We start from the raw sequence: 16,607 nt of genomic DNA on the forward strand, positions 1-16,607 counted from the left end.
CCGGAGGTGACGCGCACCCGGGGCGGGGCCAGTGACGCAGCAGGGACACCGGCAGTGGCGGTGACGGCACCGACGGGATCGGCCGCATCAGCATGGTGAGCCGGGAGCGGGCCGGGGGGCGGCTGGCTGGCACCGGGTCTCTCCTGAGCTCATCGCGGCCGTGTGTCCGTGTCCTTGCAGGGGAAGCAGAAGAAGGCGCGGAAGTACGCGGTCATGAAGCGCATGATCAGCCTCCGGGATGAGCGCATGTGAGTGTGGCGGCGGCTGGGCCCGGTCCCCCCCGGGGCCCTGGAGCGGCCTCGTGTCCCGCTCGGGAGAGGCGGGAGGAGGTCCTGGCCCAGGTCCAGCCCTTCCTTGTCGCTGTACCCAAGTAGTGTCTGTCTTTCTTTGCAGTAAGGAGAAGGACCGCGCAAAAGCCCCCGTGAAGAAGAAGGAGGACCCGAGTGCCATCAAAGAGCGGGAGGTGTAAGTGCTGCCGACGCACTGGGGAGGGAGAGAAGAAAAGGAGGAGGAAGAGAAGAAAGGAAGGAGGGGCGGCCACGCTGCAAGCTGGAACTGGTGGTGTTTCTGACTGTCAGAAAAAGGATTGTGCTTGGGAAGCAGCAGGAGGCCTGATGGGTCTTTCTGCTCATTACCCTCTTTTATTCTGTGCAAGTTGTAGGATTGGACGTGATGTTAAATGGAATTAACTGATTTGAATTCTTTGTCTTTCTGGCAGCCCCCAGCATCCCTCTTGCTTGTTCTTCCAGTATAATACACAGCTGGGCCCCCCTTACCACATCCTGGTTGACACTAACTTCATCAACTTCTCCATCAAGGCCAAACTGGACCTAGTGCAGTCGATGATGGACTGTCTCTATGCCAAGTGTGAGTGTCTGCCCCACTCAGCTTCTTCTGACCACACAGTGCCACAGTGTGCTCGTAATGTGCTTTGTCAGCCTTGTGCCACTGGCTGAGAATAACAGAAATCTTGCAAAAAGAGTATGCACTATAATCATGGAGCTATGGTAACCCTGACAGTGTCTCTGGTTTCAGTCAAGTAATAGTTTTAAAATGCTAATCTCAGCAAAGGTAGAGTACTAGTAGCTTAAAAAATCTAAAATTACCATGGCATGGTTAAACTCAGTAGCTCTACATTTCATCACCTCACAACATTGTCAGTTGTCACTGTAAGTAATACCTTATAGTGTTCCATGATGTTTCCATGGCGTGTGGCCAGTATGTAGGGGTCTGGGAATAAATACTGCTTTGTTTCAATACTGGCTTTTTTTGCATTTAGGTATTCCATGTATCACAGATTGCGTAATGGGTGAAATCGAGAAGTTAGGACAGAAGTACCGTGTGGCATTAAGGTAGGTGCAGAGTGTTCTTCTCTATTTCTAGAACTTAATGCTTTAATATAAATAAATGACAAACACTCCGGCTTTTCATTCGGCTTGGCCTCGCCGTCTGCGCGGCGCTGCGGGGGTGTCGGGGCATGTTGGGTAGGTGGGAGCGAGCAGGCGCCTGTGGAAAGGCCGTGGGGATTGGTGGCCCCGCCGAGCCCACCGCTGGTGCAGACTGGAAGGGGAACCGCAGCACACCAATCGCCCTCCTTCCCCCTCTTCTTCTCTGCTTAGCAGAGCTGGGATGTTACGGAGGTCTTCAGCCCACTGTGACTGGTGCTCCTGCACTAGAGGGTGGTTAGGTTGTTGCAGGGTCCTGAAGTTGGTTTCATTTCTCTGGCTCTATGAGATCAGTACAATGGCTCAAGTTTTAGAAATTAAATGCTAGGTATGAGTACACTATATTAATCTGTAAATCTTTTAACCTCTTATGACTTTCAAAGTAATGCTTTTTCCTGTTTCTAAAAAAAAAAATTGTTTTAATTATAGAATTTCTGGAAATGAGTAAAGAAGTGACCCAAGTCTTACAGAACCTTTCACTCATACTTCATGTTATTCCTGTATGAGTAGGTGCCAAGTACTGATAATCTAGAGACAGGTTATTGTGTGATATGTACAAAACTAGTCCAGTGTAGTTTGTGCTCTCCATTTAGATATATCGTTCTCTACTTTTTATTTTGGCCTGCTGTGTTGTAAAATGTATGAGTGCATACCCTAAACAGCTTTGATGTTGCCCTTCAGAGAGGAGGTGAAGTGTCCCTTTATGCATGGTACAAATTATCAGATGCCAGAAGTTCTAGTTTTTCCCACAGATAACTTATTTCAGATTATTTTGTTTGACAATGGCCTAACATTGTACAGATTTTGAATCCAACAAACCAGTACTAAGAAATACTTAAGCTATAATAACTAGACAAATGGCATTCTTTTTTTGTAGGTCATTTCAGTTGACCTTTGTCTACCATTTACTCCATCCCTTCAGCCCTTGTTTTGAGAACAATGTTCTGTATATCACAGGAAGGGGTGTTCTTGTTCCTCCATACTGTGTTATTGTACTCTCTGGTCTTATTGCTGTGATGCTGCTGTTTATGTCCCCACAGAATTGCCAAGGACCCTCGGTTTGAACGCTTGCCATGTATGCACAAAGGAACCTACGCCGATGACTGCTTGGTGCAGAGGGTCACTCAGGTATTTCTCTTTCTGACATTTTCTATACTGTGCTAACATACTAAAAACTCCTGAACGCTCCTAATTGCTGACTGACTTAAATTTCCCACAAAGTAACTATAAAATCTCACCAAGGGGCAGTTTCAGTCCTTAGCATGACATTATTTGGTGCAAGGTATTATCTTGCCTGAGCATTCTTGTTGTATAGGACAGCATCAAGAAGCACTTAGGATGAGCAAGCTGTCAGCTTGAAAGGCTGGACAGACTTTCAGAGATTTCTTGGGTCCATTTTGATGGGCAGAAGGATGTTATTAGTCTGCTGTAGAATTCTGTACAAGTCCTGGTAATGGCTTGCTAAGGACTCTTAGCCTTCTTGTGCTCAGTGAGCTCACTGAATAGGAACGTTTGGTCAGCCATAACTCCTTTCTGTGGGTTCTGTGGGTGTTGAATCTGACTTGCCTTCTTTTGCAGCACAAATGTTACATTGTGGCTACAGTGGATAAAGAGCTCAAGCGGAGAATACGAAAAATCCCTGGAGTGCCTATAATGTATATTTCCAGGCACAGGTAAGGGCCCCCTGACACGAAGGAACCCTGCCCAGTGCAATCCTTGTCTGACAGAGACTCTGTCACCATGTACTTCTCTCCCTCATTGTCTGTAGTTCAGGCTGCAGTAAAGGGCCTGGTGTGTACACAGAAGTTGGAAGTGCATCTACTGCTGGAAGAGACTGGTCACAGACCCTCTTTTATTGCAGTCCACATGTTCACTTGTCTTTACCTGGAGAAGTAGTTTCCTTAAGGCCAGTGTTTCCATAGATCAGTTTTACTTACCAGCAGCAGCACTACCAGGCAAATGCATTCTACAGGTTCTTGAGGAAAAACCATTCTTGTTCCATATTCTATTTGGTAGCTTTGTGTACCCTCAGCTAAGAGATTGACTTTACTTCTTAGCTAAAAACCAACTCAGAAGGATACTAGTGTTGGAAATGAGGAGCTTGACTGCTATAAATACATAAAGTTTTAACTGATCTATACTTAGAATGTGGCTCAAAAGATTTTTCTTTCAAAACACCTTTTCCCCTTATTCACTGTGGCCATGAATTTCTGGAATAGGCTACCAAGGGTGGTGATGGAGTCACCACCCCTGGGGGTGTTCAGGAAATTACTGTACATGGCACTTAGTGCCATGGTCTAATTCACAAGGTGGTATTCAGTCAAAGGCTGGACTCATTGATCTCCAAATGATTCTGTGAATTACATGTTGAATGTCTAAAGTTTCACTCTCTGAGGTGACCTGCTCTTAAATCCTAAGTCAGATCTTACAAAACTACAGGGGTTTTTTTCCTTCTCTGGAGGTGATGAGTTTTTGAGATGCCTGATTGCTGAGCTTAAGGTGAGGAATAACAGCAACCTTATGAAGACTTTTTACTATCAGAAGTAATACTTTTCTTCCTGGGGATCTGAGCTGCAGATAGAAATGCAATAAAGCTTCTTGCTATTCAGTCTGCCTGTAAACCTGTTGCTGCATGGGTGTCATGAGTACTTTAGTCCACTTGAAGAATCACCTTGCAGAAAGGCACACTAGCAAAAGCAGCTTTTAATATGTTTGTAGCAGTGCAACTTAACAGAATTCAATGGCAAGGTTCATTCTGTTACTACATGGATGAAACATACAAAGGAAAATCAACTTAGAATCACTTTAGAATGATTTGCACGGAGACCAGGAGTGCAAAGGGTTCTCCTATTAAGTCACCAGGTTCAGTGAGGATCTCCTTGCCTTCCAAACTCCTGATGGAGTCCAGGTGCAGCTGCATGCAATCTTAGTCCCAGACTTGGTCAACAGTCTCTGTCTTAATTAGATTTTAGAAGCACTTAATCATTGACTGATTTAACATTTATAAAGTGATTCAGTAGGGTTTTCTATAATTACAACAGTGGCTTAATTATAGCTTCAAGAAGCAATATTCATACTATACTCAGTAAAAAGTATTTCAGTCAATTCACATGCATGCACACTGACACAAACACATATATATGAAAATGTATGAAGGTACCAGTTAAAAATTCCCCTCAGGTTCAGTGAAATAACACTGAATTTCTCAACAGGCAAGGCTTGAGCAACGGTCCTTGAAGTATCTCAGCCTTGAGACCGAGAGGCATTCTGCTCAGAGAGAGGTTCTTGTGCATTCCATGGCAGTCCAGGAGAGCTCTAAGAGCCTCACTTAAGACCACTGCTTATAGGGTCACAAGATGACTGCTTTTAGTCATGCATAAATTTTACATCTTGGCCATAATCCGGCCTGGTAACTACTAGAGTTTCCAAGGCTCTGGTAACAATGGTACCATTCCACTCAGGCTATGACTTACATAGGATTGTCAGGGGATGACTGACAATCTCATTCTTCACCATAGCCAGGCAACAGGAGTTCTCAGTACAGCCAGTGCTGTTCTCACCTTAGTCATGCAAGATTTGCTGGTATGGTCAAGGGATGCTTCACCACCTAACTCCTTACACAAAGGCCAAGGCCTAGCAGGAATCCCTGAGATGGTAGTGTGGCCCTGAGGAGGAGAAGGGGGTAAATGCACCACTGCAGTGGGGAGGGGAGCAATGTGGAGTATGTTGTCTTCATAAGTTTTCCTTCTTTCTCAGATACAATATTGAGAGGATGCCAGATGATTATGGAGCTCCTAGATTCTAATCTGTCCAGTCAAGCCATCAATGCCAGGACTACAAGCCAGGATAAGGGTCCTTCTGATTCCAACCCTCCTGCTTTCTTCTTTTGTTGGAACTCTGCTCATGGGACTGTGGATAATGCAAAACTGACTTCTTAAACTTGATTTTCTAAGAAAAAGCTATTTTGAATAGTCTTTTTATTCATCCTTCCTCTGCCTTGGTCTGATTACCTACAGCTGGGAGAACCATATGGGAAACAGAGGATGGCAGTACCAAGAATGTGCCTAGCTCTGCATCAGACCATTGGAAAAAGTGATTTCAGCATTCTGAATTAAATCCTGATGATGCAACTCTGGCTGAGAATGAAACCACAAGAGATTTTAAAAGTTTCTTACTCCTGCACCTGGAGTGGGACAGGTATTCCTCTGGAAAGTTCCCTTACACCTGTTTAGTCAAATCAGAATCTGCATACGGGAGAAAATACATCAGATCTGCACAAGTTGGTGGCTTTCTCTGGAACAGCAGTCTAGATTTTAATTCAGAATTGCTGGGCTCTTATTCCACTGCAGAGTGAATGAAGTTTGGTTAAGTGTCCTGCTCAGACTGCCCTTTCTGTACTTGGTTAGCTGGCAGAGTGGTGGAGGGCAGGGCAGGGTTGGATCAGGACAGGTCTCTTCCCTCCTTTGGGTTTGTTTGGGTCCGACGCACCTCAAAGCCTTATCACTTTTGTTACGTATCAGGGACAAGAAGAAAAGTGTCTAACAGGCAAAGGTATTAATGTGGGCTGGGAGTCATTGTGGAGGAAGAAGAACAATGGTTACAGATAGAGAGTCTTCCAGAGACCTGCAGAATTTGCTGCAGGGAAGGAAGTGGTCAGAGGAGGGAGGGAAAAGAAATGGTTAAGCCACACGGAGAAATGCAGGAGGGAAGTATTTCAAAGCCATAACTGCATTCTCATAGCTCCTCCATTACTCCTTCATTTTTAGCAATATAATTTGCTCTTATGATCTCTGCTGTGTGGTGAGGAGAGGGTCACCAGGAGCCAACATGCTAAAGCACACTTCCTGGCCAAAATGCTGGAGGTGTAGTACAGGAGAAGACTGAAAATTCATATTCTTGGTATAATTAAGAAAATTTCCAAACCTTAATAGAGCTTTATCCTGTAGTCCCTTACACTGGTTTGGCTGCAGAGTTGGCCACAAAGGCCACCAGCATCCTTGCCTTTATCAGAAATAGTGTGGCCAGCAGGACTGGGGAAGTGATCCTCCCCCTGTACTTGGCACTGGTGAGGTAGCATCTTGAGTCCTGTGTTTAGTTATGGGTCCCTCATTACAATACAAGACATTGAGGTGCTGGAGCATGTCCAGAAAAGGGAAATGGAACTATAGAAGGGTCTGGAGCACAAGTCTGATGAGCAGCTGAGGGAACTGGGGTTGTTTAGTCTGGAGAAAAGAAAGCTCAGGAGAGACCTTATCACTCCTTACAACTACCGGAAAGGAGGACGTAGCCAGGTGGGTGTCAGTCTCTTCTCCCAGATAACAGGTGACAGGATGAGAGGAAATGGCCTCAAGTTGTGCCATGGGAAGATTGGATATTGGGAAAAATTTCTTCACTGAAAGGGTGGTCAAGCATTGGAGCAGGGTGCCTCGGGAAGTGGTGGAATCAATGTACCTGGAAGTGTTAAAAAAAGTGTGGATGTGGGTGCTTAGAGACATGGTTTGGTGGTGGATTTGGCAGTGCTGTGTTAATGGTTGGACTCAATGACCTTAGAGGTCTCTTCCAACCTTAACAATTCTATAATAGTTGAACTTGGCTGTCTGTATGCTGAACAGCATGCAGTGAAGATAATTTCCTGTCCTTGGGAAATGCTCTGACATCCTAGTAACTTCCTTGCTAGCACCCTACCTTTACAGATAGTGCAGGAAACTTTGAGAACACATCAGACCTACCTCTCATGCTAGCTCTTCGCTTGTTGCAGGCTCACCTATTAAACATCCCTGAAATAACAGCATACTGACACTTTGAAAACTTAGTCCTTTCCAGGCAATCACAATTGAAGTTAATTTTCTCCACCTCCAGCCAGGAAGAAAGTAGCCAACACTGGAGAGATTTTACAGTTAGTGTATAATACGTACATTTCAAAAATAATATCCATAGTTTTGTTCTCTCAATCCAATCCACGTTTCTTTAAGCTAATGATCAAGTATTGTCATGAACACTTGAAGCCCATGTTTAGTCAAGTGAGGACTGAGAAACAGTTGTAGGATTAGATCTCTGTAACTTGCTTTTCAGAATAATTCTAGTTTTGAAAGACTTGAATCAATAGTTAACTAGAATGGTTCCAGGGCAAAAAACCTCCCTTGAATTAATCCAAATGGAAGGAGAGTGGAGAAGAAAGAAGAAAGGAATGGGCACTTATGGTAACACTTGATAAAAGTCTTTCTGGCACAGAATGAGTCAAAGGCACAGCAGCCCGATGAATTTGGGCAACATACACCTGCCAGCAGAATGCCTTTTGCAAGGACTTCATGAAAATCTATGTATTTAGCATGAACTGTGGGTAGGAATCAAAGTAAATGTGCTCATTAACTGAAATATTTTATTCCTTTTACTCTGCCTTGTTTTAGTAAAAGGAGGAAGAATCTGGAATAGGTATAAGGCAATTGCTAAAGATGTGTTAGGAGGGTTGGAGGATGAGCAGAAGAAAGTATTGGCAGTGAGCAAACACATCAGGAAATTTTCATAATGGAGTATAATTGGTAAGACAAAAAAACTTGGCTATTAACTCAAAGAGCCTGATAAATAGAAGATAAATAGGACAGGAGAGGACTACCTGAATGATCAACTGCTTCTCCTACAGTGCCAGGGAACCTGTGTACCAAACACTTGCTTCAGAGGAAAATACTTACTCCATGCACACAATGGTATCCCAGTGTCTGATCCAATTTATGGTGTGTCAGAGGAGGAAAGATCATTGTCACAGGAAAGAGTTTGGTAAGATAGAATATTTTGATGTTCCCACAAGTGCAGAACTGTCAGTCCAAACCAGAAGAGAAATGCCTTCCTGACTTAACTCTGGCAGTTGGTTTAAACCTGTACAGGAGTTAGAGATCAGATGCTTGCAGTGTTTCTTCGTAACTAGAGAATTCAGGCTCCCTGCTAAGGTCCTGTCTCTTGCTGTAGCCAGTTTCCATAGCTTCAGAAGACAGAGAACATTCAGGAGCATCACATAAAGAAAATCTGAATATATGCAAAGAATTGTAGGAAATAATTTCTACTCCTTTCTGGAGCCACCAGAAGGTTTAAGGTTAGTGCAGCCTTACCAGATGAAGAAATTAAAGTTGCTGATCCAAGATGTAACACTGGTTAATTGAGGGATAACTGAAATGTGGTATAATAGTGTTTAGAAGCAGGAAGAACATGAGCTATTAAAAAAAAAATAAACCAACATGATGGCACCCTTTAATGTTACAGACTGAATAGAATAAAAGAATAAAAATAAATTTTTCTGAATAAAATAATAGGAGGATATAATGTGAACTTAACAGGGTTGCTTTAGGACAAGGTAACATTGGGTAAAGCCAGTGTATCTTGTCTGGTGGGAGTCAACTGTACTGCAACCCAAACCAGATTTGAATATTGAAAAAGCATCTGTCAAGTTATTTGGAAGTTACATTTTGGCTTCCACAATGTGGGCTGGAAAACAAATGCCACTGAAAGTGTTCAAGTACATGTGTTCTCTCATAAGGGAAGTAACAAGTCTCTTGGCAATATTGAGTAACCACAACAAACAGCAAGAATCGTGGGAGAGACCTGCCTGCAGGAAATAACTGAGTAAACTGATCACAAGAAAACTCACATAGAGTGAACAGATCAGGAGGATAAATTAAAGGATGTTTGCAACAGGAATTCCCTATTTGAGAAGAACTGACTTTCCAAAGCTTAGTGAGTAAACTAGCCCATAGAACTCAGGTATATAAATGCTAAGTATCAGTACAATGAACAGTAGATGGGGGCTAAAAATCTGAAAGTCGTATTCACTGCAAGAGAAATCTGAACAGACCATCCTAGATAGAAAAGGGTCAATAATTGCCTCTAAGTGAAAAGAAAGAATACCAAAGAAGAGAAAAGGCAGTTCTATAAGTAGTAAATTAAGATAGTTTTCTTGAAGATTTGCATCTCAGTTGAATTCACAGTCAAATATTTTCTTGAAGATTCATGGTGCACCTTCTCTGTGGATTTCCTGAAATTTAACAACAAATGAACATAAAGTCCAGCTTTTCCACCAGAGAGGACAAAGCTTTTTCACTACCTAACAATGTGGTTTTCTTGATATTTCTCCTGACTGAAAAGTCTTAGGACCTTTTCTTCACACCTGCCTTTCTCCACTGGCCAGAGATCCGTGATTCAACAGGCATGAACTAGGGATTGAACACGACAAAAATTGCTCAGGTTTTCTGTGTTTGTAAAGGAGACCAAGCACTGATACATCACCGTGCTGGTGTCCTGCTGACCCGTAGCCACCAGGCTTCACTGCCGAGCTACTAGAATTCACACACGCGCGCGCGCTTCTTCCCTACGATGGGAGTACAGCACTTGGCATAAATCATTGATAACTGACTACAGAATGTATGTTTAACTCATATTTCGGTGTGGGAAGAGAGGAACAAGAAAAAAAATATTTCCTTCCACTCAATGCAGTCGCTTCTCTAATGGATGAAGCAATTTCAAATGTCCACTGCTTCATTTTAATTTTTGTATCTCAGGTTAATCACTAGCATATTCCCTGGAAACACGATCGTTCATGGCATTCTGGGGATGGATCAGCCGGACTGGATCATCTCGCAGGACTCCCTTCCCCACGCAGGGGCTGCAGAACCGCTTTGCCTTTGTGCGCCTTTCCCGGGGCCAGGCTCACCGGGGCCTGTGGCAGCACTTATGTCACCTTTCAATCGCTACAACTCATCAGCTCTGCCATCGCTCCTCCGGTCGCCGGCACCGGGTTTGCTGTGGCTGCGCGGGGCTGCGGAAGCACGGCGACACCGCCTGTGGGTCACAGCCGCTGCCGGGTGCGGCGGGCCGGCACGGGAACACGGCCGCCCCGGGGCAGCCGAGGGCAGCGGCGCCGCCGCCCCAAGGGACACGGCGGCCCGCGGAGCGCCAGGTCCGCCATACACAGCCTGGCTCACGGAGGGGCTGGCGGCACCTCTACGCACAACGGAGGCCCCCGCGCCGGGCCCGCAGTGGCTCCCCTCTGTCGCCTGCCCCCCGTCCCGTCCGCTCCCGTCCCGTCTCTGGTTCCCGGCGGGGCGGGCGGGATCTGCCGCTCCGGGCTCGACTCCGCCCTCCGCCCCGCGCTGGAGGCAGCTGTCCGCTAGGCGGCGCTGCAACCCGCCCAGCGGGGCGGGCTGGCACGGCGCTCACGCTCCACTGCCCGGCGGGGTGGGGCCTCCCCGCGCAGGCGCCGTGCGCCGCGCGCCGCCCGCCGCCGCCGCGGCCTGTGTCCGCTCCGCGTTCCGCCATGTACCCGGCCTGGGGCTTGTACGGGGCGGCTGGGCACTACCCGCCGCCCCCCACCTCCATCCCGCCCCCGCCGCTACCCATCCCGCCCCCCAGCGTGCCGCCTCCCGCCGTTCCGCCGATGCCGCTTCCCAGCTACCCGCCGCCGGGGCCCGCGCCCCCCGCCGCCGCGCCGCCGCCCGCCGGTTCCTCGGGGTTCCTGAGCCTGCAGGAGCAGCACCTGGCCCAGCTGCAACAGCTCCAGCAGATGCACCAGAAGCAGCTGCAGTCTGTACTCCTGGGGCCGCCGCCGCCGCCGGGGCCGCCCCCGCCGGGGCTGCCGCCGCCGCCGCTGCCCAGCTCCTTCACCGACTGGCAGCAGCAGCCGCCCGTGCCGCCGGTGCCGCCGCCGGTCCGCAGCTACCAGAAGCAGTACGCCCACCGCGAGCCGCCGCACCGCAAGCCGCCCCCCGCGGCCCGGGACCGCGACGGGCAGGAGCCGCCGGGCGGGCACGGCGACTGGGGCGAGCCGGTGCCCGCCGAGGCGGTGCCGATGGACATGGAGCTGTCCTCGCCGCCGCAGTCCCCGCAGCCCGCCGCCCAGCCCTACCTGCCCCCTGCCCAGCCCTACCTGCCGCCCCCCCAGGCCGAGCCTTACCTGCCCCCCGCCCAGCCACCCCCCGCCCAGTCCCCGCCGCTCCAGCCCTACCTGCCCCGGGCGCAGCCCTCCCAGCCGCCCCCCTCCTTTTCCGAGCCCCCACCCTCCTACCTGGAGCCCCCGCCGGCCACCGCCTCCCAGCCCTACCTGCCGCCTCCTGCCCAGGGCTACATGGCGCACCCCCAGCCCTACCTGCTCTCTTCCCAGGCCTCTCCTTCGCAGCCCGCCCTGGCCCCCTCCATCCCACCCCCGGTCAAGCCATCGCAGGCTCATTTCCCCCCACCCCAGCCGTCCTTGCCCCCACCCGCCGGTGCCCAGCCGGAGGCCGCGCAAGGTGCCGCCAAGGAGGGCGGTGGCACGGAGCAGCCGGACCCCTCCACCATGACTCCCCAGGTAAGGCGGCCCGGCTGGCAGCGGGCAGTCGCCAGGGCAGGGGTGGCGATGAGCCACTGGCAGGTACGGGGTGTTGCAAAGGTCCCCGAGCAAGGGCAGTTAATAAACACACCGTATTTGCAGAATATTGAAAGGATTTGGATGCAACCCGTGGAAGTCTGGTAATGGCACAGCTCAGGGGAAGCTTCATAAATGCTGATTTATCCAGTGGTGGTGGTAGGGATGTAACAAATTGTCATTTCTAGAGAAAAATTGTTTAGGGAAAAGTGTAAATCCTGGCTGACTTTAATTTTCTGGAGCGTATGTTGGTCTCCGGCGAATGTATTCCAAAGTACAGCATGTGAGTAACCTGGCACCTAACCCGCGCTGGCTTTTTCTGGCCTGTTGGGAGATGCTGAAGTCTGTTTGCTTGTTGCACATTGCAGGATGAGTGTCACTTGTCTTCAGTCATTTCTTTATTTAGTTTTCTTAAGGGATTGAGTTGCAGTTGTCTGCCTGATCAGTGTAGAGTTCTGACTCTTTTAATCTTATCACACACAGTTAAAGCTGCAAAAATGTTTTTGTTGCAATACATACTTGCTCTCTACTTAGACTTATATCTACATTTTGTGCTACATGTGCTTGATATTCCAGTATAAAATTGCATAGGGCATTGGAGGGAAATGTTCTGAAATGCCTTGAGGTGAAAAATTATTATTGTTGTGGGTTTTTTTATGCGTACACTAGGGCCAAAATACCTGCAAAATGTTAGCACACTTCACCTAAATGAGACCAGTTCCAGTGAACTTGATGGAACCATTCATCTGCATTGTCAGGGACAATCCGGGCTTAAGGCTAAGCATGCACAGCAAGGCACATGTGTTGAGGCCCGCAGCTGTGTACGTGGGTCAGGCAGATTCCCTGAGGCTTTTGCATGGGTTTAGAACTATTTTATTGAGATTCAACTACAAGAAGAAAATTGAAGTGCATGCTTTAAGATTTCTTTATTTAAATCTATTTTTACGGTAAATTGTTCTTAGGATTCTGATTTGAAGCTAGGTTTGCAGAAATCCTGTTGTGTCATATAGAAGTCACTGACACTTTAATTTGCTAATTGCTGGGACACCTTTTTAATTGTATCTATGTAAATTTCATTTTTACATTTGTACCATATTACTAATTACTGCCTGGCAAAGTAGTGCTTTCAGTTCATTTCACTTAATTTTATGAAGGTTTTGGACAGTACTAATTAATCTTTTACAGTGATAACAGCAAGACTTGATTTTTTAATGACAAAACCAAAACCTCAAAAAGTCACACATAGAAAGTGGCATTAATTTGGTATTGAGGCAGCTTACTGACTTAAATTATTGAGCTCAGTAATAAAACAGTAAACACTCTCCAGAAGAGTTGCGAGTAATGCATTATTGTGGTGTGCATGTGGAAGCAGCAGAATACTGTTGAAGTTTACATTGTCTGGTTTATGAGTGTATATATAAACAGCTGCTGTCTTGAGTAGTTTGTTTCCTCTAATTCACATTTCAGTGTTAATTCAAAAGGAATATGATACTTTTCTGGTCATAAATTTGTAATAATAGATTGATATGATTTTGGCTATCTTAGGCTGTAAAATGAGACACAATTTGGAGTAACAAGTTCTTACACAATAGGAATAGGAAAAGCTAAGCGTCGTGATGCTTTCATGTTAGTAATCTGAAAAGACAAGTAAAGAAACAGTAATTTGTCGTTTGTAGTATCCTATTAAGCCATTGTTTAAACTGGCAATTGAAAGCAATTCTTTCTATTCTCATCCCACAGTAACAGTGGCTGCAGACAAATACATCAGTGTTTTTCTCCTAATTCAGAAAATATTACGCAATTTGCCCTGAGTTGGTGTTTTACTATTTTCCTTTGCTGTCTAAGGTACTGTTCTTTGCCTTGACAGTATAGTGAGTTTAACATACTTTCTTCCATAGGTGTATAGTTGGATTAAGTTGCTGGATTCTTGTCAAGTCCAGTTAAAATAACTGTAGTATTCCCTTAATGTTTCATCTGATACTTGGGTAATGTATGCTGCTATTTTTTTCCAGTGTCACAGAATGGGCAAAGTTGGAAGGGACCACAGGGGATCATCTGGTTCAACCTCCCTGCTCAAGCAGGGTCATCCTAGAGCACATGGCACAGGATTGTGTATTCCAAACAGTTCTTGAATATCTTCAGTGAGGGAGACTCCCTAGTCTCTCTGGGCAGTCTGTTACAGTGCTCAGTCCCCTGCATGGTAAAAAAGTTCTTTCTTATATTCAGGTGAAACTTCCTGTGCATCAGTTTCTGCCCATTGCCCCTTACCCGTTCCTTGGCGTCACCGAGAAAAGCCTGGATCCTTCCTCTTGGCACCCTCCCTTCAGATACTTGTATGCATTGACAAGGTCCCCTCTCAGTTGTCTCTTCTCAAGGCTGAACAGGCCCAGCTCCCTCAGCCTTTCCTTATTAGAGAGAGATGTTCCACTCCCTTGGCATCTTCATGTCCTGTTCCAGGAGTTCCAAGTCTCTCTTGTACTGAGGAGCCCAGAACTGGACACAGCACTCCAGATGTGGCCTTACCAAGGCTGAGTAGAGAGGCAGGATCACCTCCCTCAACCTGCTGGCAGTGCCCTTCCTACTCCAAATATGTGTGGGTACATCTGTACCCATAAATATGCATTTATCTACATCTGTTAAAGCTGCCTTAGCTTTACCACCTCACCATTTAGCAGACTGCTTCACTCTTTAAACAACCCTTTTGTTTTATAGAGGGTGCTAAACCATTCTTTTGTAATCTTCACCCGGGAAGGACCTAGTGTCCCCCAAAATAGGTATTATGTTATGGTCTAGAGTCACCTGTATTAACTTTGGAGTAGTCTTTTGGTGTGGACTTTGCATTAACATTGGTGATATGTCCTGTGGTCAGGAGCTGATAGTGCTGGTTTCAGTGTTCCTGTAAAATGCCACAGGATCTCTTGGCCAGCCAAAGATGGGAAAAGGCCTGTGTTGATGCTGGCGTTTTCCTTGGGCTTAAGGATTATAATTGAACTTGAAGAATGACAAGTCCAGTTGAATGACAAGTCATTGTGAGGAAATAAGCACTCAAATAACTGAACTCTTGATCATGAAAAATTTTCTACACTAGCACTTCTGTTTTGCTCCGACTAAGCTGTAGAAATCTACCCTTCTGCTTTTCTCATGCTTTTCAGATAGCACAGGAATAGGTATCACTGACTCATCTGCTGAAAATAATAGATAATAATATTTTCATAGCTCTGGGAAGCCCATATCATAATACGAGTTTTAGCCCTTTGTCCAGCTGGTGGAATGAGGAGGAAACAAAATGGATCTGTGGAGACAGCAATTTTGTGGCAGTAGAACATGTGGTCACCCATCACAGCACCTAGTACCACGATGGCAAATCACCTTATAGTGCCTTTTGAGATGGATAATTGAATCAGGTTTTGTACAGCTGGGAAAGTATGCTCCTCCCTTGAGTTGCACTTATTTCAACATGTTGTTGAAGGTTTCTGACAGAGTCCACACTGCAATGTAAATGCACATCTTCCACCCAAAGCTATGGCAGCTCTTCTGAGACATATTCTTGTTAAAAAGATTTATGGCAGGAATAATTGCACGATCAGTTTAAGGTCTGTGAAGCATAGTCTCTCGTTTCATTTACCTCATTTCCAAGTTACAGAAGTATTTTTTAAAAATACAACTCCATGTTTGTGTTTCCTGCCAAGAGAAAACATCATTCCTGATCTGAGCACGAGGTAGGTTTCTAGCAGAAAGTTACATTTCTTTTAAACTTGTTTAAGATGGGCAGATTCACCTTTGCAAAATCTCATCAGACAGCACTTAACTGCTTTGATATTGTCACACTTTTGTTTTAAAATGTCTGCATCTTTTGGATTCTTTTCTGTTTCTGACTGGGCTTTATATAGGTGTTTTTTCTTAACTGTGCATGGTTGGATGGAAAGGAAGAACAAAAGGTATAAAAGATGGAGATCAGTCACAGATTCTCAGAGGTGATGGAGTTGAGAGCACAAGAATGGTTGCACTAGGTTAGACCAAAAAGTACAGTATTTTATCATTCTGTCTTTGACAGTGACTAAAAGCAGATGCTAAGAGAACAACTTAAAAATCAAGGGTATAGCAATACTTTCCTAAGATACAGGAGCTGTCTTAGCTGTAAATGGTGCATTTATTTTTAAAATATGTAGATTTTTCTGAGCTGTGTCTTGAATCCACAAACTTTTAGCCATTGGAGAGGTCTCTAGCAGGGACTTTGGTGGCACAAGACCATGTCAGGTGAAGAGCAGCCTCCCACATATGTCTTTCCATTCATTTGATGCCTGATATTTCTCATATTGGAAGATATACAGAACTGTTGGTTTCTTACTCAGGTCTCTTTAAGTCACTGCTACTTAAGTGTAAAGATACTTATCTTTAGTCTTTTGTTTTTTGTGTTAGTGGCAGCTCACTTTTTGAAGCTTCTGTCATCTGCCCTGAGTTCTCTTAGTTCTACCCTGAAATACTTAAAATGGAAAGCTTATTATTTCTTAAATGGATAATTTTTTTGGGTGCAACCATATCCACTTTCCTCTTCAGCTGTTGAATGAATCAGGATTAATAAGAATTCAGATGATACATAATCCTCACGATATACTGGTTCTGACTGTTCTTTTTATTTTCCATAGCTTTATTCAAACATTTTCACTACAATTTTTCAGCCGTCATTTTCAGTCTACTTGATGTCTGTGTTCTCTATTCATCCTCTTCATCTCTTCTGTATATTTCGTCCTTTTTCTCTTCACTGCTCACTCACT

At 45.8% G+C, this 16,607-nt stretch overlaps 2 protein-coding genes across 6 annotated transcripts in view; both read left to right on the forward strand.

Annotated features, from left to right (window-relative positions):
- The first annotated feature begins 5 nt into the window (after positions 1–5).
- Positions 6–7,820, forward strand: FCF1 (FCF1 rRNA-processing protein). Its single transcript, XM_069017891.1, has 8 exons — positions 6–95; positions 181–248; positions 394–465; positions 719–867; positions 1,280–1,352; positions 2,486–2,573; positions 3,024–3,118; positions 5,202–7,820. Exons 1-8 carry the CDS (start codon positions 93–95, stop codon positions 5,248–5,250), a joined length of 597 nt encoding a protein of 198 aa, XP_068873992.1. The 5' UTR covers positions 6–92; the 3' UTR covers positions 5,251–7,820.
- A 2,902-nt stretch (positions 7,821–10,722) lies between these two features.
- The window catches only part of YLPM1 (YLP motif containing 1), a 35,493-nt gene continuing 29,608 nt past the window's right edge, over positions 10,723–16,607 (forward strand). For all 5 annotated transcript variants that reach the window (XM_069017893.1, XM_069017894.1, XM_069017897.1 and 2 more), the window contains exon 1: positions 10,723–11,775. In XM_069017893.1, coding sequence (XP_068873994.1) covers positions 10,747–11,775 — 1,029 coding nt within the window. In that variant the 5' untranslated portion in view covers positions 10,723–10,746. The remainder of the gene's footprint in view (positions 11,776–16,607) is intronic.

Source organism: Aphelocoma coerulescens, chromosome 5 (genome assembly GCF_041296385.1).
Source record: "Aphelocoma coerulescens isolate FSJ_1873_10779 chromosome 5, UR_Acoe_1.0, whole genome shotgun sequence".
NCBI classification, from domain to species: Eukaryota; Metazoa; Chordata; class Aves; order Passeriformes; family Corvidae; genus Aphelocoma; species Aphelocoma coerulescens.